General features: G+C 30.6%; 3 protein-coding genes and 1 non-coding gene across 4 annotated transcripts; 1 reads left to right on the top strand and 3 right to left on the bottom strand.

The window, feature by feature from the left end:
* Positions 1 to 96: 96 nt before the first annotated feature.
* TRNAS-AGA lies at positions 97 to 178 on the bottom strand. The gene has a single exon. It is a non-coding gene; the product is annotated as a tRNA-Ser (tRNA).
* Positions 179 to 2,377: 2,199 nt separating this feature from the next.
* On the top strand, positions 2,378 to 6,628 carry LOC114187101 (protein DJ-1 homolog D). The gene is made up of 5 exons (XM_028075233.1): positions 2,378 to 2,666; positions 2,770 to 2,886; positions 3,880 to 4,323; positions 4,644 to 5,006; positions 6,213 to 6,628. The coding sequence occupies exons 1-5, from the start codon at positions 2,613 to 2,615 to the stop codon at positions 6,399 to 6,401; spliced, it is 1,167 nt and encodes a 388-aa protein (XP_027931034.1). The 5' UTR covers positions 2,378 to 2,612; the 3' UTR covers positions 6,402 to 6,628.
* Positions 6,629 to 6,941: 313 nt separating this feature from the next.
* On the bottom strand, positions 6,942 to 12,137 carry LOC114187097 (cold-responsive protein kinase 1-like). Its single transcript, XM_028075229.1, has 8 exons — positions 11,658 to 12,137; positions 9,404 to 9,795; positions 8,988 to 9,101; positions 8,617 to 8,744; positions 8,320 to 8,533; positions 7,982 to 8,213; positions 7,686 to 7,839; positions 6,942 to 7,595 (listed from the first exon to the last, which is right to left on the bottom strand). Exons 1-8 carry the CDS (start codon positions 12,029 to 12,031, stop codon positions 7,281 to 7,283), a joined length of 1,923 nt encoding a protein of 640 aa, XP_027931030.1. The 5' UTR covers positions 12,032 to 12,137; the 3' UTR covers positions 6,942 to 7,280.
* A 2,253-nt stretch (positions 12,138 to 14,390) lies between these two features.
* Positions 14,391 to 18,568, bottom strand: LOC114187098 (cold-responsive protein kinase 1-like). The gene is made up of 8 exons (XM_028075230.1): positions 18,102 to 18,568; positions 16,840 to 17,231; positions 16,468 to 16,578; positions 16,213 to 16,340; positions 15,853 to 16,066; positions 15,527 to 15,758; positions 15,005 to 15,155; positions 14,391 to 14,927 (listed from the first exon to the last, which is right to left on the bottom strand). Exons 1-8 carry the CDS (start codon positions 18,476 to 18,478, stop codon positions 14,625 to 14,627), a joined length of 1,908 nt encoding a protein of 635 aa, XP_027931031.1. The 5' UTR covers positions 18,479 to 18,568; the 3' UTR covers positions 14,391 to 14,624.
* Between the last annotated feature and the right edge of the window lie 1,794 nt (positions 18,569 to 20,362).

The raw sequence follows: 20,362 nt of genomic DNA, 5'->3' as shown, positions 1-20,362 counted from the left end.
TTGAATAAAATTATAAATACATAAAAATATTAAGTACATATAAGTCAATTTGATAAATTTATTTTGATTACATAAATTATAGAAGAAAAAAAAAACCGTGAACGGCAGGATTCGAACCTGCGCGGGCAGAGCCCACATGATTTCTAGTCATGCCCGATAACCACTCCGGCACGTCCACGTTGTTGCTTTGATGTTGTTACCAGTGACAGTGATCCTGTAGCTATTTCTCTTCTAAATCAGTAGTTACATTTCTTCATATTTTCATGTGTCGTATTCTTGTGTTTTATTTTCATGCGTTCTTTAATTAAAGATTATTCACTCTCACAATTATTTAGATTTTAAATGTAGTTAATTAAAATCTTGAAAGAAATAGTGGATCATTTAACATTTTGTTTTGAAGTTAAAAAATATTTTGGAGATAAAATGAAGTTGAAATCCATTAAATTATTAGTAGAGAGGTTATTCTAACTCTTACATGTTAATACATAATCAATATGTAAAAAAATAAAAATTTGAGAATGTTTAAATAAGTTTTGGAGATTTAGAGTAATTTTAGTATAGAGAAAGGATATGCTAATTTTGTCAATGGTTTAATGAAGGATAGTGAATTCAAATCTTCATTACACTGAACTTCTTCTTTCTTGTGTCACAATATCAAATGGTGATTAAGAATAAAAATAATATAATTATGCTACTCTAAGAAAGAAAAAAATATTGCAAAGAATTAATTGAAAACAAAATTGTAAACTTATATACATTTATACATCAACAAATATTATGAAGTTTATAAAATATTTTTAAAGCCTTTCAACCACCATCTAATGTCATTTACTACCGCACAACACCATTTAAACAGAGGAGTCATGTGAAGAGTAACGCTTAGCCAACTAAGTAGCACCCAACGCCGGTCTAGGTGTTCAGTGAGAGGATCTATAGAACTCCTAGGATTTATTTGATTTTATGACGCTCAAATCCTGATTGACACTCATCAACACTAAGTCAATAAGTTCTTTGACTTTGGTGTCATCGAGCGAGAAGAACTCTCACCCAACGACAGCCAATTCAAAAAAGCCACTGACATAGTAACACCTAACACTACTAATATTGGCCAAAAAACCTTCATTTCCACTTTTGAGTTTGATTCGTGTAATTTGACAGTCCTTGAGTCAATTATGAGTGTTTAAACATTTCAATGATCACAAAACTCATTTCTCTTTACTCAACCAAAGTCAAATTACCCAATTTACTCCCAAAGAGGCATTCTCAATAGCACATTGATCAATTTCAAAGCATTTGACCAATACAAAACAAATTACAAAGAATTTTGCATACTACACAACTTCAAAATCAAATCAAGAGCTCACACATACAATTCAATTCACAACTTTACAATTAAACATGAAGTTCATAATCACAAAGAAAAGAAATACAAATTCACAACTCAAAACACCATATTCACACATTATAGCACCAATTAACAAATATCAGCATGCAAAAATCTAGAATTAGCTTCCCTCACATGTAAAGACAACCCAAACAACTTTAAGAATACCTAAACTCCTTTAACTCCACAAGATGCTCTATTTACACATAGAAACATCACAAAAACGATCGTGACATACTATTATGATTACTGATCAACAGAAACTCATATTGATACTTAAACGACACATGCAACAAAAAGGAGGATCACATGCAAATACAAAACATATTGAACCAGGAGAAAAAGGTACAAAACTAACTTATATGAATGGTCTTAATTGAAGAGTTTGCCACAATGATCAATCCTAAGATTTCAGTTATTCAATAAGATAATTAGAGAAGGAGAACTCATAAAGAGAAGTTAAACAAGTTAAAAAAACATGATTTACTAGTAATTGATGTGTTTAAAATAATAAAATACGTTTATAATAAAACTATTTATACTAAATTTTTTAGTACTAACATAATTGAAGTCTCATTATTTTTCAATTATTGTCAATTCAAAATGTCATTTTCTATATCTTTATAATTCATATAAAATGTCAAATAAAAAAAATGATTTTTAAGATAATTTATATAAATTTGTGAATGAATAAGAGTATCTCCGATTAATATTCTTAAATTTAAAATTCTTTTTCTAATAGAAAGAATATTGAAACATGAGATCTTAAATAAGATTTTAAGTCTTAACAATAAAAATATTTAAATTTTTTAATATAAATAATTAAATTATTTTTTAAATTGTTAAAAATGAAAATCTAGACAAAAATAACAAATAAAAATTGTTCATATTACCATAACTTTGGAGAATAACTTTGAATAAGAACTAATTATTCAGGAGATAATCTCATGTCCGAGATTCTCTTAGTTTATTAATTAATTAGGTAGTAATGCTAATATCGTGGAACAAAGTAGAATTTATTAAAAGAGTCCAAGCATCAGAGAATTTATAATCCCGAGGAGAGATCTAAATAAAAGTGAAACGCTGATTTTGGCAAATCATACGAGGATAGTTACGAAATGCTCGGTGCCGCATAATCTCTTTATCTTCCTTTGTCTTCCTCTGTAAATTCAATAACACACTGATTCCCATTCTTTCTCTGAGAAAGTGTTAGTAGCAGCTACCCAGCATGGCTTCTAAAAGGGTTCTTCTCCTTTGCGGGGACTTCATGGAAGACTACGAAGTAACGTTTATTCATTCACTCTTCACTAAGAACTGTGAATTAATCTTTTCTCACACTCTTTTCAATCCACTCATATTAATTGTTTATTTCGTGTTGCTTGCAGGCCATGGTTCCCTTTCAGGCGTTGCAGGCCTTCGGTGTTGCCGTCGACGCTGTCTGTCCCGGCAAGAAGGCCGGCGATGTCTGCCGCACCGCCGTCCATGTGCTTTCCGGTGCTCAGGTCTCTGTCATCTTGTTCTCTGCCTTACATAGTATTTCCAAACTCTAGTGTAATTTAATTTACGTCTTAAAAGAGTTATCAGTACAAGGATTTTGAATTGAATTTTAAGAAGTCTCTTGAGTCGTTAAAATATTTTTGTTTTCGTTTAGGTATCTCGCCATTTGTTTTTGTCGATAACGGAATTTTGTGGCTCTTACTTATGTGTTTGTCTCTCTAATTCGCCGAACAACTTACACCTTCCTTTTTCAAACTCTTTTCTTCCCATTTGCCGGTTAACTCTCTCTTGGATAGGGAAAGAAAAAAGAGCTGACTGGTTAGTTGGAAGTGATTGTAGAAGGAGTGAGCGAGTTTATTAGTGAATTGAAAACAGTAAGACAAAAGTAATGGTTGCCTCATTCCCATAGTGATAAGGGTAATTAGACGAAAACAAAAAATATTTTGAACACTCAATCGAATGAAAATAAGGGACATTTTGAGCACTTGATTTGTAAATTTTTTGTCGATGAATAGAGCTTTAACTTTTTCGTATGATGAGAAATAAAAAATAGAAACGAGTCATGTTTAACTGGACATGGATGGTCAAGAGTACTAAAAGAATACCGTTTTTAGTATGGGGATTTTATTTTCTGTTTCCACTTTTAATTACAAACAAGTTGGAATTGAGAAAAAAAGTTGTTTTCTGTCTGACAGAGTTTTGAAAATAGGAAACAGAAAAACAAGTTGCTATTTTTTGTATGGAAAATCATATTTTGACTCTCATAATTTGACTTTTATTTTGTACTCCCTGATGTTACTTGGTGTGGAGCATTGATTAATGTACCACTATGTTTTCTTTTGAAAGAATCAATGTCCAATACTAAGCCATCAAGAAGTACAAAATGGAAGTCAAAATATCATTGTTCTTTTAGTTCCAAAAGTAGTACTTTTAGTAAACTTTTATTAATTGCTACGAGGAAGTTTTAATTTTGGGTGATGCCTTTTGGCTGCTTTCAGACCTATACCGAGACAGTTGGTCACAATTTTGCACTCAATGCAACGTTTGATGAAGTTGATGCTGCAAGCTATGATGGTTTGTTGTTGCCGGGTGGGAGGGCTCCAGAGTATCTTGCTCATATTCCTGGTGTTGTAGAGCTGGTGACCAAGTTTGTCAGTTTGGGAAAACAAATTGCTAGCATTTGTCATGGACAATTGATTCTGGCTGCTGCTGCTGGAGTGGTTAAAGGTCGCAAGTGCACAGCTTTTCCTGCTGTTAAACCAGTACTGGTTGCTGCTGGTGCGCATTGGGTTGAACCTGAGACCATGGCAGCAACAGTGGTGGATGGTAATCTCATTACTGCAGCTACTTATGATGGGCACCCTGAACTTATTCGCCATTTTGTGAAGGCATTAGGAGGCACAATAAGTGGCTCCGATAGAAAAATCCTCTTTATCTGTGGGGTATGTTTAAATGTTTTTCATGTTTGTTAAGGTGATAATCATGGGCTTACCTTACTTCCCTTGCATGACTAGTTGTAGGAGTAGAATTTTCAGGCATAGAGCTGAGACTATCTACTTTTTGTTTGAGAGATCCCTAGCCACACATGGTGTAAGATTATCATCTCACACTACACTATTGTGTAATTCCACCTAAATTCTCTAGACCATTTGCCTCAGTTATTGCACCTAGTGTACTCAATAATCTCTTGTTTCTCATCTTTCTTTCTTTCACTCTTATTGCAAAGATGATTTATGCAGATGAGTTTTACCAACTTTTGCAGGATTACATGGAAGATTACGAGGTCAAGGTTCCTTTTCAGTCCCTTCAGGCTTTAGGATGCCATGTTGATGCAGTTTGCCCCTCAAAGAAGGCTGGTGACACTTGCCCAACTGCTATTCATGATTTTGAAGGAGATCAAACTTACAGTGAGAAGCCAGGACATGCATTTTCTTTAACAGCAACCTTTGATGATGTGGATCCTTCGAGCTATGACGCTCTTGTCATCCCTGGAGGTCGAGCACCTGAGTACTTGGCTTTGAATGAGTCAGTCATTGCCCTGGTGAAGCATTTCTTTGAAAACAAGAAGCCAGTGGCTTCTATCTGTCATGGCCAACAGATTTTATCTGCAGCTGGTGTTCTCAAGGTATTGTTACTTGTATCAAAAACACTTTCTTATGTTTCACTCACAAAAGAAAATAGCATGGATTGCATATCTTGACGTAATCTTGAAGTTGAGGCATTTTACTACTGTTTTATGCTCTTGGTCGTTCTATACTAGTTTCTCTTTATCTTTCTAGTCAAGATTTGTCTTTCACTTGTGATTTAAGTTATTTGTTCTAACAGTATCAAAACAACTCTTTTGAAATGTTATAACTTATGATCATCTATTGGATTACGTTCATTTCCTTAAATAAGTCAAGCAGGCTTTCTCCGAATTTTGTTATCACAGTTTTTGTCCCTGTCTTAATTGTGGAGTTGCTTGGTAGCAACATACATCATGCATGAATTGAGTATCACAGCATCTACTTTGCAGACTTACAGATAATGAAATTCATGTAATGAGCTTCTGCGTGACTTCATTTCCTGGTGTATTTTGTGTTCATGAAGTGCTAGCATTACTTTTGTTACTCAAATTTATTCTTATCTTCGTTCTATCTCACTTAGGCAGTCCTCTAGCTTTTGTATAACTTTTTTTTTATTGCTTGCTTGGATAATTGGATTATAATCCCAAGTTACGATATTTCTCTTTCTTTTGCCCCTATCTTCCATCAAGGAGCAGAAGGAATGGCAATATATATAATTAATCTTAGAGAAATTAAATACACGTGGAACCAGACAGATGTTAACCAAGACTCTGTAAATTGATTCTTTTGTTTGATCTTTTCCATTTGCCCACCTATTATGAATTGATTAAATCTTTGGTCATGGGGGCATCCTCATTTTCTTGAATTATAACTTATAATACTTTGTCAGTGTTGATTAATTCTGCCGCCTCTTGAAATGCCTGATGAATTATTGAATTCTGTTACTATTGTCTGGATGCTACGATTAGTTATGACATCTTGTATATTCAATGATGTCTTTTTTGTTGCTTTTATTTTTCTTAATTTCTTACACATAATTTATCGGTGAAAATTGGTAGTAAAACACAGACTGATAATCATTGAATATTATGGATAAAAAACCAAGGATATTTTTGTCATTCCCTTATTTCATTTATCATCCATTGCAACAGAACTTCAACAATCAGCTCAACTATTTCTTGCCATTGCTTTTGTGATGAGTGATATGCATTGGGTGGTAGCATGAATTCTTAGTTCTATACTGACATACATTTTTATTGTTACAGGGGAGGAAATGCACTGCTTATCCGGCTGTGAAGCTTAATGTGGTTCTGTCAGGAGCAACATGGCTGGAGCCTGACCCTATAAGCCGCTGTTTCACTGATGGAAATCTGGTTACTGGAGCTGCATGGCCAGGGCACCCTGAGTTCATTTCTCAGTTGATCGCACTCCTTGGTATTCAAGTATCTTTCTAGCTGCACTTTGCGATGTAATTAATTACCAGTGAAAAAGGCTTGGCTGTTTGTGTAAGCATTTTGTATCAAATATTATAAATATATGGATGCGTTTTACTGTACTGTATTTGAAGGACCTATAATCTGCAAGTGCATCATGCACTTGTTACTTTGAGCATTTGGTGGTGGCTAGTATGAGTTTCAGTTCTTCTATAATAAAACTATTATGCAGTCTTTAGATCAGGAAATCATTATTAGTTCATAAAAATAAATAATTATGCATTTTTCTGCACCAAATTTGGCATTTTGCTGCATTTGTTCTCTTTGATGATATCTTAATTCATATAAAATATTTTCATGAATCATTTTTAATATTAATTCACCATGAACATTATTCCTTGATTCTCTAACATAACATACATACCTTAAAACAAAATACATACCCTAATCACTCTTGACATGATCATACACTGAAATTAATTGTTACAGTATAACAGTTTTACCTTTTATCTAGTTTGTTGTGAATTTTTAAAATTTTAAACTTAGTTTATCTTTATCTGTTACAAGAATATGAACCAATAATGATTTACTGGTCTAAAATCTTAAGTGTATATAATATTAATTAGTATATCTTCGTTACATTGACATGTTATAATTTCATTGGTCAAGACAAAATATGATATGATGTTTTAGACCGTTCAATGATTTCTCCACAATTTTACAAAAGCATTCTTAATTTTTATTCTCAAATTTATATTCTACTTATAAATCAACGGCACAACTGCAGTTCCTAATTAACATCATAATTTCTACCTTGACCTCAACTGGGATGAAAGCAATCTTTGTCTACTTTGTTATTGGTTCAGTTCGTCAAGATCCTTTGCTGCATTGGCCCCATAGTCATCGTGCTGATAGAACAGAAATAGAGGCAGTGGCATTAGATGAAGAGCCGCTGGTTGAGCTAGACTTGCTTTCCCGGATCTTCATATTCGTTTCAACAAACACAGGCATAGTTGGTCGCAGGTTCTCCACTAAGCTCTTGCTTTTGAGTAGCACTACTACTTCAGACATTGTTGGTCTCGTGGCAGCTGATGCCTGAGTGCATAACAATGCAATTTCTATGATTTTCTTAACATCATCTGCATCATAATCATTAGGGTCAATGGCCTTGTCCAGCAGCTCTAGGTGCATTCCTCTCTCATACAGTTTCCATGTCTGTTAAATGAAAGTCAAATCTCTCATCAGATGCTAAAATGTCTTGACAAAACCAACAGTTCCTAGTTCTACTTATAGCAACTTGCTTACTCGTTGAAGTAGGTATTCATGACCATCATCGTCACCCTTCACCTCGGTACTCTTTTGACCACTAACGATTTCTAGGACTACAATTCCATAGCTGTAGGTATCAGCCTTCTCTGATAATTGACCAATGATTGCATACTCAGGTGCTGTGTATCCCCTGACAAGTGTATCAGATTTAGTCCATAGTTATTAAAACATGACTGATATATCTTAGATTTTCCACATCAGATTTTTAATAGTCCCTTTTGCTACCACTTGATGTTGTAAAAGTTGAAGTGAATGCAATTGTTTTGACTTACAATGTTCCTGCAAATCTTGTGCTAAGATGGGAACGATCCTCTGGCAGAAGCCTTGCCAATCCAAAATCAGCAATTTTGGGTTGAAGATCATCATCCAAGAGGATATTAGAAGTCTTGATATCTCTATGTATGATGGACACGTGGAATTCCTCATGCAGATATGCTAGTCCCCTTGCTGTGCCTAAAATTATATCATAACGTTGTTTCCAATTGAGGGAACCTTTTCTGTTACCTGTTTGTTTCACAAGTAAGATTGTCGGAAAGAGAGGAAAAATTAATGAGTATGTAGATGAAAAAAAAGAAGGAATTTCTATCAGTGTTTGATATGAGTCATGTACCGAATAAGAATTTGTCAAGACTGCTATTTGCCATATACTCATAAACCAAGATTCTCTCTTGGCCTTTGCTGCAACAACCAAGAAGTCTAACAAGATTCCGATGATGAACATTACTTATAAGCTTCACTTCACCCTCAAAATCATCCTCCATCTTGCTTGATTTTCCCAACACTAGTTTTTTTACGGCAACAACTTTTCCATTTTTCAGAGTACCCTGTTAAAAGTAGTTTGTGTGACTGAAAAGGGAAAATAGTAAATGGTTTTCATGACAGTGTTGAAAATACAACATAAATTTACCTTGTATACATCACCAAAACCTCCTTCCCCAAGTTTGTTTTCAGCACTGAATTTTTTTGTTGCAGCTTTCAAATCATTATACTTGTAGTTAACTGGACCTTTCAACTCAGTTGCTCCCAATATGTCACCTGCTACGAAACAACCGTGTTTTGATTTTTACAATATATATTCAAAACCAATCATGACAGAATTAGGAACAGAATATGAAAGTTACAACTATGGATACATTGGATAAGAAAGAAAACATATGTTTATAAACAAATAAGTATTCTTTTGTATCAATCCATCTTTTTCTTATAGTTTCTAAAAATGGAAACCAAGAACCAATTAATCTCAAGCATTACATTGAAGACTTTTCCACATTGACTCACCTCTAGGAACCCTCTTTGGTTTTGTAAACCATCGACATGCAAACAACACACAGAGGAGAGCAACAACAGCTCCAACACTGGCACCAATTATAATCCACTTCTTGCTTGAATCTCCTGCAATACAGTACAAAGTTTATATCAGTTCTGAAATTGTATTCAGGTAGTCACACAAAAATCAAATATGTTTACTAGACACTTTATTTTTATTTCCAAATTTCATGTTCAAATTATTAAAACAATTAAATGTAGTCTGTGTGGATTTACACTAAGATTGAGATAAATGGAAATGAAAACTAAAGACTATAAAACCAAAATCTGCATTATTTACAGTGAATATATACAAGTAATTTAAACAATAGAAAAGTAATTTTTAATAAACCATATAACCATTTTGATTAAAATATACATAAGTGTACCTTGTTTTAAAAAGGGTGCAATATCAATGGTTTGGTTATCAGCAAAGAAAGGTGTGGTGGAGTATCTCATGAAACAGCCAGCATCATAAGCTCTACCCTCTGTGTTGGGAAGACAACTTTGTAAGTTGTTGTATCCAACTTGCATGCAACTCAGACATTTATCCTCGGTTGCAGTTTCAACACACTGTGCAACAGCATAAATTGCAGTTCCATCAGCGACCTGTGTCTTGGTTGCTGCATAAAACCCTTTGGTTTTGGGTGTTGCTGTTTGGATATCTGCGATAACTTGTTGTCCAACTAATCCAAGACCAGTGGCATTTGAAGTGTTCTTCCCACATATTACACCCTTGCCAAGTTCATTGGTCTGGTCGAAGAACATCTCGCTCTCATACCTCATCACATTTTCATAATATCCAACGTTAAAATTAATGACAAAAATTACTTTTTATTTTTCTCAAATAATTTTTATTATAAGTTTGACTATTGTGTTACCTGGCTAAAATAGTTAATGCTCGACTACTATATATTGTCTTACTGCGATTTTGATAGACGTGGATGGAATTTTTCTTTTTTGGAAGAGATAAAACTAATTAATGTGATAAATTGTCAATGATTCTCTCTCTCTCTCTATATGAATTTCATTTGTTTATTTAATGTGATAAAGGTTAAGTTCAAATTAAAATATTTTCCATCACTTTATTTCTTGTATTTTGTATTCCTTTATTAATTTGAATAGGTAATGCAGATTTATTTATTCTATATTATTTAAAGTTTGTTTGTGTTGATGTAAAAATTAAATTATATTGTTAACCAATAAACCAAACTGTTAAACATGTTAAATATATTTTTCAGTTATCAAATTACTTTTAAAAATTATATTTCGTTTTTAGACTAAATTTATATATATATATATATATATATATATATATATATATATATATTACAATACGAAATAAAAATAAATATAGTAAAGAAAAAACAAAATTTTTAAATATAATTTAGAGACAAATATTTGTCATAATTATAATAGTTTATGATTGCACAGAAATATAAAATTTTATACTACAAATACATTAAAATTAAAATTGAATTCCATCATTGCTATATTTGTTCAACATATTTTATCATACTATATTTTTATTTCATCATCAAATCATTATCTTATTTCACATTTTTCTCTATCTCTGTTGTTATAAACATTTATCTCTCTATAATTCACATATTTCTTACAAATAAACAATATTAAAAAAACTCATATTTCTTGTCAATTTTGTTTTAAAATTTTTTTCGTAGAAAATACTTGTAAATTTTGTAGTGAAACAAAATTTACAAGAAATTGCTACTAATATTTTTGTAAAATATTTTGTATAAAACATTTTTTGCAATAAATTTTGTAGGAAATACTTGCAAATTTTATAATTATGTAGGAAATAATTATTCACGAAGGCATTACCTACCAATTAAGATTTTTAGAAAAAAATGACAAAAGAAAATCTTTTTTTACAAATTTTTTTAACAAATTTGTAAGAAAAGTATCATGTAATATAAAAATTTCTAGTTATGAAAGTGCTTAATTCAAATTGATGAAATTGAGTATATATAAATTATACCAATTATTATATATTATTCAATACATATATATATATATATATATATATATATATATATATATATAAATATAAAGTACATATCATATTAACAATTAATATTAATCTAAAATATTTTAATGTCTCTTTATACACATCAAACTTCTCATAATATATACTTGGAAAATAGAAATAAGGAATAGGAAAGGTTAACAAAGTTGTTTTTTACAAAAGTTTCACAAACTATCTTTTTAGGTAAAAAATACTATTTTATTATTTTATTTTAGTTAAAAAATAAAAAATTAAAATACTTTAATTTCATTTATAAAAACTTTATCAAGTTTGTCAAAAAAGAGAATTTTTCTTTAATTTAATAGTTGATAAAATTGTGTTTTATTCAAAATTATTTGTAACGTAGAGATATCCCTCGTCGGTCTTACTGTGGAAAATCATCATCAATCATGAACACTCTATTCGTGTATATATATATATATATATATATATATATATATATATATATATATATATATATATATATATATAAGTTTTTATTGAAAATATGAGAGAGAACTATGCAGAGAACTTCTAAATGCATATATTCGTAATAATTTTGATTGTTTATGTTTTTTTCTTTCAGACTCTTCTGGATGATTTATATATGTACCCACCTGAGGAAGCAACCGTCGTAGATGACTCTGGCGCCGTTGGCGGCGGAGCAGTTGCGGATTTGGGTTGAGGCGGTGTTGAAGCAAGAAAGACAATCATTTTTGGAGAGATAGTTTCTGCATTGAAACATAGCATATGTGAGAACCTCTCCTATGGCTTGCTGTGTTGTGCCAAACTGCTTGCTGTTATTGCTAATATCTCTTCTAAGGTTTGAAAATGTTGCGTTGATATTCGCATAGAAATTCTGCACGTTGCTAGCGTTGTATGAACTGCACCCACTGTTTACAAGATATGTCTGTGGATCACCCTTTGCACCAATATTACTGCTCCACAACATCATCGTTAAGACAATAATTAGCTTTAGTTCAAACATCATGTTTCTGTCTGGTTTCTCACAGAATGAACAACAATGGTGTTTACACTGTTATATTTATACAACCTTATAGTACGTCCAAACATGTGAAACCAGATCAGTATTCATTTATTTGTAGAACTTGTTTTGGTATAACACCACAATTTATGTCAAACTAGACTTTTGAGTCAACAGCTGAATTAAATTGGAAGGAGTTTACTATATTTTATTAACACTTCACTATTTTTCTTATTTGGTAAATGATACATATTTTATAAAAAATTGTTATAAAGTTCCTCACAGTTTGTGTTGAAGTCACTGAAAGTTAAGAGTAGTTATTAATTTAGAGGTTTTTTTTTTTTTTATGATTTAGAAAGTTTCATGTTACTGATTAAAATTTTATATATAAATGTGAGTATGAGAGGCTTGGAACTTTACACATGTTAGGAAAATAATTCACATATTAAGTAAAAGCCAAGAATTATAGGAGCTACGTATTGACTACGGTTTCTAAATGCTCATTTATTGTTCTTCAAAAATGTCACTATCCTATATCACCAAAATACAATAAATTCTTTTACAAAAATGTGGACCAGTATACACTTCATCTTCTTCGTCCTATATAATTATAAATTAATATATATATTAATATTTTATGCTAATAAGATTGTTTGGTAGCATATCATTATATATTATACTAAGTGTATAACTAATTTAAGTTTTGTTAAAAGAAAAAGAGAGACGTGGAAACTATTTAATTAGTTCTACCTCCAATATTAATATTTAAGACAAGACCTTTTCTATTTTTTATATTAAGACAAGCCTTTGTAGCCTAACTTGGTTGACAAATTGAAATAAAATTAGTCACTTAAAAAAAGTTATTTAATAAAATACGTTAGTAGTTTGAAATAGTCTTTTTCTTTGTTAGACTATATGTGCATGTTTATGAAATCCACTTGTCTGAAAAATACTATACGCAAGCCTTTAACGTCGTAATAATATTCATTAATAATTATTTTGTTATTATAGATAATGATCCGATAGCATGAAAAACAAAAAAGATTTATATAGATGACTTTGAACAAGTTCATTATCCAATTTAATAGTTTTTTTTTTTAAAATTGGATTGAGTTATTAAGTTTCACTTTTTTTTTTAGATTTAATTTAATTTTAATATTGAATTGGAGTAAGTTAAGTTAAATTACAAATTTTGAAAAAAAAGTAGAAAAATTTATATTGTACAAATATAATTATTGAATTGGATTTAGTTAAATTACACATTTAGAATAACTTTTGTAAATAAACTAAATGATTGTTGTAGATAAAATTAGACAAAATCTTATAGTTACAAATTAAATATCAAAACTAAAATAAACTAATAATAATAACTAAACTATTAAGCGAGTAATATTTTTTAAAAATAATTTTGAGCGAATGGAGATAAATTTTAAAATTTAATGTACACAAATAGTCATTACAAAATCAGATTAGATTGAATTTAATTCAATAAAAATGACCACTGAGTATTATTTTTACCAGTGAGGAATGGAAACTAAAGTATATTTGTTTAGAAATACTTATTCATCTAAGGATGACGCATATATTTCTTTTTTTCTATAAATGTATATGGTTAGTAACCCGAATCCACAACTTGCATACCACTTTAATATTAAAGAAACTTGGTCGTGAAGAGTTTTCTCAATCAAATATATGTATTAAATTATTTACGGTCAACTAAATTAGATATTTAATATTTTTCTATTATTAAATAACCTGAAACTTATAAGCACATGATTTCTAAGTAATTAATATGCAGAATCATCGGATTTGAAATGTTCACAGATAAGAAAAATATTAATATATATATATATATATATATATATATATATATATATATATATATATATATATATATATATATATATATATATATATATATATATATATATATATATAGGTTGATAAATTTGGTTGAATAGTCTTAGCCATCTTTAGGAGCACGTCAATATCATAAATTGTCTATAGACCTTTTCGGTAAAACGTCATCAAGAAAATATTCATGTGTGTATGTTTAACAAAAAGAAAAGATTTTTGTTGGCAATTTGAGATTTTTGGTTGTGTTGTTATTTTATTTGATGTGGGTTATCATTTGGATGTATTAAATGAAGGTTACTAAGTTTAGAAAGAAAATATGAATGGGTTTATTAATTATGCAGGAATTTACACTATTGAATATGTTCTTGTTCAGTTATAGAATAAGAATTTGAATTTATTTTTGTGTGTATTAATCTTCATGCTTTAAAATATATTAAAAAAATTTAATATATCAATATCAACATATTTTTTATAATTTTTTATAGTAATAAGAGATAGTCAAAATCCTAATCAAGCGAAAATTAAGTATACTGTAGTCAAATTTCATGCATTTTTTAACCTTACATACAACTTGGGATGTGAAACTGCACCTACACTTAATGATTTGAAGCTAAAACCTAGAAAATATGCAGAATGACACATTCAAAACACGTAGAATGCTCAACAATCTGTATCTATATTTTAATATGCACTTTATTTGTTAAGATCATCGCCACCCTTTCATGCATTGATTCATACTTAATCATCGAGCTGATGGAACAGAAATGGAGGCAGTAGCATTAGATGAACTGGTAGAGTTTCCTTCTCGAGGGATCATATTTGTTTCAACAAACACAGGCATAGTTGGTCGCAGGTGCTCCAATAAGCTCTTGCTTTTCAGTAGCATTACAACTTCAGACATTGTTGGCCTCGTTGAAGCTGAAGCCTGAGTGCATAACAAAGCAATTTCTATGATTTTCTTCACTTCTTCTACGTCATATTCATTAGGGTCTATTGCCTTGTCTACCAGATCCAAGTACATGCCTCTCTCATGCAGTTTCCATGCCTGTTATCAAAACCAATGCTTAATTTTCATAATCACATGCTCAAATGTCATGAAAAATTGTTGAATAACTTGCTTACTCGTCGAAGAAGGTATTCACCATCCTCATCATTCTTCACATCAGTACTCTTTTGGCCACTCACTATTTCTAGGACTACAATACCATAGCTGTAGGTATCAGCCTTCTCTGATAATTGGCCATGCATTGCATACTCAGGTGCTGTGTATCCCCTGACAAGGACAGTCCATAAAATATAAAAACACGGTTAAAAAGTAAATTTTAAGTCTAATTCAATCCTACAAAATCGGCTTGTAAAGTGAGGTTTGCATTTATTATATCCTATGACATCGCTTTATCTTTAATTGAAGTAGAATCTCCAATATATCCTTTCATGCTGAAATATAGACATAGATATTAATAGGTGGTCTTATAACGAATGACACTATAGGTCTAACAAACAATAAATCTTATTACGAAAGATCTTAACTCATAGTTCTGATAATATGTTAAAAATTAAATTTTAAACCTAATTAACACTCTTCTCTGCTAGCTACGACTTCATGAAAGTAAATGTAGAGTGAAAGGAAAAGTTTTTACTTACAAAGTTCCTGCAAATTTTGTGCTAAGATGAGAACGATCCTCTGGGAGAAGCCTTGCCAACCCAAAATCAGCAATTTTGGGCTGAAAAACATCATCTAGAAGGATATTAGCAGTCTTGATATCTCTGTGTATGATGGAGACGTGGAACTCTTCGTGCAGATATGCTAGTCCTCTTGCTGTGCCTAATATTATATCAGAGCGTTGTTTCCAATTGAGGGAACCCTTTTTGTTACCTGTTTGTTTCGCAAAATTGTTGAAAAGAGAGGAAAAATCGATGGTTATAGAACAAAAAATGAAATTTCTGAGTGGTTGAGATGAGTTTTGTACCGAATAAGAATTTGTCAAGACTTTTATTTGCCATGTATTCATAAACTAGGATTCTTTCTTGGCTTTTGCTGCAGCAACCAAGAAGCCTAACGAGATTTCTGTGATGAACATTGCTTATAAGCTTCACTTCCCCTTCAAAATTATCCTCCATGTTGCTTGATTTCCCCAAAACTAGCTTCTTTACGGCAACAACTTTTCCATTTTTCAGAGTACCCTGTTGAAAATAGTTTGCATGACTGAAAGGGAAAGTGTTTTCTCTTCTGGTTTTAGATATTTCTCATATTTTTCTTTGAAAAACAAAACGTGTCGTCTTTGAACATGGTTTTCATGAGAGTGTTGAGAAATACAACATAAATTTACCTTATATACATCACCAAAACCTCCTTCTCCAAGTTTGTTTTCGGCACTGAAATTTTTCGTTGCAGCTTTCAAATCATTATACTTGTAGTTAACTGGACCTTTCAACTCAGTCGCTCCCAATATGTCACCTGCAAATACAGAAATTTTAGTTGTGGAGTTATTTTGGATGAACAAATCTTTTTCTCATTACAATGTTCTAAGTTTTAACGCCAAACATCATTCATTGAATAATGCTTTCATCATTTGCTTAATTACCTCTGGGAATCTTGTTTCTTTTTCTTGAGATTCTCCAGCCAAACAACAAAAGAAGAAGAACAACTCCTCCTGCAACACCACCTATAATTCCCCACTTCTTTCTTGAATTTCCTGCAAAATTTCACTTCATATTTAAATTTGATTTTTATTATTTCAATTGTGTAATTATGAAGTATTTGCTAACTCAACTTCAATATTTAATGGAGGCTAGAATAGCTTAACTCTCACATCAACACATGCATGACACTAACATCATGCCAGCATATCTATTAAATATATAATATGTGTGGTTGGCAAATGAATTAAAACTTCATAATTTAATTAATGAGCTTCAAACTATAAATATTTAAAGCAGGCATGGTGTAATTCTACCTTTTTTCAAGTAGGGTGCAATATTAATGGTCTGATTATCAGCAAAGAAAGGTGTGGTGGAGTATCTCATGAAACAGCCAGCATCATAAGCTCTACCCTCTGTGTTGGGAAGACAACTTTGTAAGTTGTTGTATCCAACTTGCATGCAATTCTGACAATTAATCTCAGTGGCAGTTTCAACACACTGTGCAACAGCATAAACTGCACTACCACCAGCCACCAGTGTCTTGGTAGCTGCATAAAAATCTCCAGTTTTCGGTGTTGCTGTTTGGAGGTCCATTAGGGCTTGTTGTCCAGCTGCTTTAAAATCAGTCACAGTTGAACTTACGTTCCCACATGACACCCCACTGCCAATTTCATTCGTCTGATCGTAGAACCTGTCACTCTCATATCTGCATCACATTTTCAAAACATCCAACATCAAAATCAAGTACATAATTAAACTAGCTCAATCTAAATATATATACGAAATGAACAGTGATATTTTTGACTATTAAATTTTGACAATTTTTTCTCATAACATGAGTTGACATCTTTTAAGTGGTTTTGGAATATTAAAAATAACAAAATGAAAAAATGAAAAACCACTCAAAAAATACCACCTAAGGTTGTAAGAGAAAGTTGTCAAAATTTCGTAGTCAAAAAATATTTTTCTTACTAAATTGAAGGTATTTGAGATTGTACATCGACTAGAGTTAGGATGAAATTATGATATATAACTGGTGTAAATTTCATCTTACAATCCGATTTTTAAAAATTAAGTTAGGTTTAAAATTCATTTTTTAAGATGGTATTAAAATAGTTATCGGACTATCTATTGATGTCACAACTAATGTATATGTTTCAATTGTATCCACCACTAAAAAAAACTCATATTCCCTGTCAATTTTGTTTTGAAATTTTTTGTAGGAAATACTTATAAATTTTGTTATGAAAAAAAATTTGCAGGAAATTGCTGTCAATTTTTTTGCAAAATATTTTGTATAAAACACTTTTCGAAACAAATTTTGTAAGAAATACTTACGAATTTTATAATTTTGTAGGAAATAATTACCCATAAAAGAATTACCTGTTAACTAAAATTCTTAGAAAAAATAACAGGAAAAAATTTTTTCTAATAATTTTTTTTAACAAATTTGCAAGAAAGTTTCGATATGAGAATTTTTAGTAATAATTATTTTAAGTTTATTTCAATCTATTTTATCTCTTATCGGTATAAGATTTCCGACCTACATAGTAATTAAAGTTAAGATATATTATACCTGAGGAAGCATCCATCGTAGATGATTCTGGCACCGTTGCCATTGGAGCAGTTGCGGATCTGGGTGGTGGCAGTGTTGAAACAAGAAAGACAGTCATTTTTGGAGAGATAGTTTCTGCACTGAAACATAGCATATGTCAGCACCTCTCCTCTGGCTTTCTGCACTGTGCCAAAGTGCTTGCTTTGATTGCTAATCTCTTCTCTCATGTCTGAAAACGTTTCATTGATATTTGCAAAGAAGCTATGCAAATCGGAAGCATTGAACGAGCTGCACCCTATGTTTACTAAATGTGCATCTGGGGCTGCAACTGCATCTTCAACACCATTACTGCTCCACCATATCAAAATCAAGCCCACAACAACCTTAAGTTGCAGCATCACGAAGGTTATTCGTTGGTATTAGGAACTGTGATGAAAGACTAAACTATGTTCAGTTAACAATGGCAGTGCGTTTTGTTAGCTTTTATAGGAGTCTGCTACATATTTTTTTTGTTGCAAAACAGTTGTTGTTGATGTCTGAAATTTTTATGTAGGGTACTGCCTGGACCAATTAATGAACAATGATTGTAACAATTAAACGAAGTCAATGTTCATAATGATATGCTTATAAAATGTGGCGTTTACTTCAGTATTATGGAAATCATTATCCTGTTATGCTTACAATTACACGCTTTTCTGTAATTGTATTTGTAAGTAAAATATGTTTACACCATTTTTATGTCACTTTATTTTTCAATGACTTTTTAAATAAATATATTTTAATATTTAACGGTTTATATATATATATAATTACTTAAAAAATATTATCTAAAATTATAAAAAAAAAATCAAAATTTAGTTCTCAAAAATATCAATATTTTAAACAAAATAAACGAATCAGATATGATTTGAACTAGGCATCGATGGAGTTCAGCCGTCTTTGTACGCTGAACTGGAGGGGTAATGACCAGAGGAGTTAATTTCAATATTTTAATAACAAATTAATAAAGTGTATATAATAAATCAATCATTGTTATGAGTTAATTTCAATCACTATTTGATTGTTGTTTAGCCCTCATTATTATTATTTCTTTTGATAGTGAAAGTAATCTATATATTAAAAAAAATATTCATTTAAAAATTTAATTGTAATATAATTTATATATTAACAACATTTTTTATTTCAAATTTTATTTATGTGTAATAAGCATATATCATATAAATTGCACAAGCTAAAATCCTAATTATCGTCAAACAAAACTATATTAATGAAAAAAACCCTTAATATATATTTAATACTTTTGTTAAATTACAAATTTATACTTTAATGATTTAGTTGGATGTCGAAATTATGAATAAAAATAGGCGGCTGTTTAAGAATTGACTTCTAAACTACTTTGTTGAATAAAATAATTATTACGTTTAAGAAATAAAGTATTTATTGAAAGTCTTTCTCCTTTTTAGGTTGATCTGTTCATGATATTAACAACTAGCTTTGCTTTAAGTACCAGGTGGCATGGCCTTCTAAAATTATTGTAATAATCATGCTAACAATTGTATGGTTTCAGCATTACAAGGAAAACCAAGGGATATTTAATTCTATTCATAAGAATGAAACCAATTAAATACCAGATATTCGTTAGAGCTCAAAAGCTATGCAACCAATTGACTTGGATTTCTTTATAAAGTATGCAACACGATTAGTATTTTTTAAATGCATTTTCTTTTCTTATGTTATTTATATAGGTTTAATTTTTAATTTTTATTTTTTTAATAAAGTGATGTGATTGTTACTTCTTGCTTTCCCTTTCTAATTGACTTATCTTCAATCTTTTCTAATTTATCAATGAACTTACTTCTTTCTTTTCAAGAACAGACAGAAAAATAGTAGAAAGAAAAGAAAAATAATCCAGTTATGATAAAATTAACAGGGACAATTAATGAAAATAACAATAACGTCGTCCAGTTATGACAAAATTAAATATACAAAAATAAAAAAGGGACAATTGTACATTGCACAATAATTTTTCACCAGGTCAATTATTAGGATCGAACTCTTATTACTAGTCCAAACATTATAACTATTAGTTAGGATGTAATTTTTTTTTACTTAAAGTGTAATAGTCAAAACGTTACGATTCGATCATGACGCGATCTACTTGATCTCTGTCATGGGACAATTAATACTTCCTTGTACCAATATATATATATATATATATATATATATATATATATATATATATATATATATATATATGCGTTGAATTTTTTTAGAGTCAGTTT

This window comes from Vigna unguiculata, chromosome 6, assembly GCF_004118075.2.
Source record: "Vigna unguiculata cultivar IT97K-499-35 chromosome 6, ASM411807v1, whole genome shotgun sequence".
In the NCBI taxonomy this organism is placed as follows: domain Eukaryota; kingdom Viridiplantae; phylum Streptophyta; class Magnoliopsida; order Fabales; family Fabaceae; genus Vigna; species Vigna unguiculata.
This window is presented reverse-complemented; position numbering and strand designations above follow the sequence as displayed.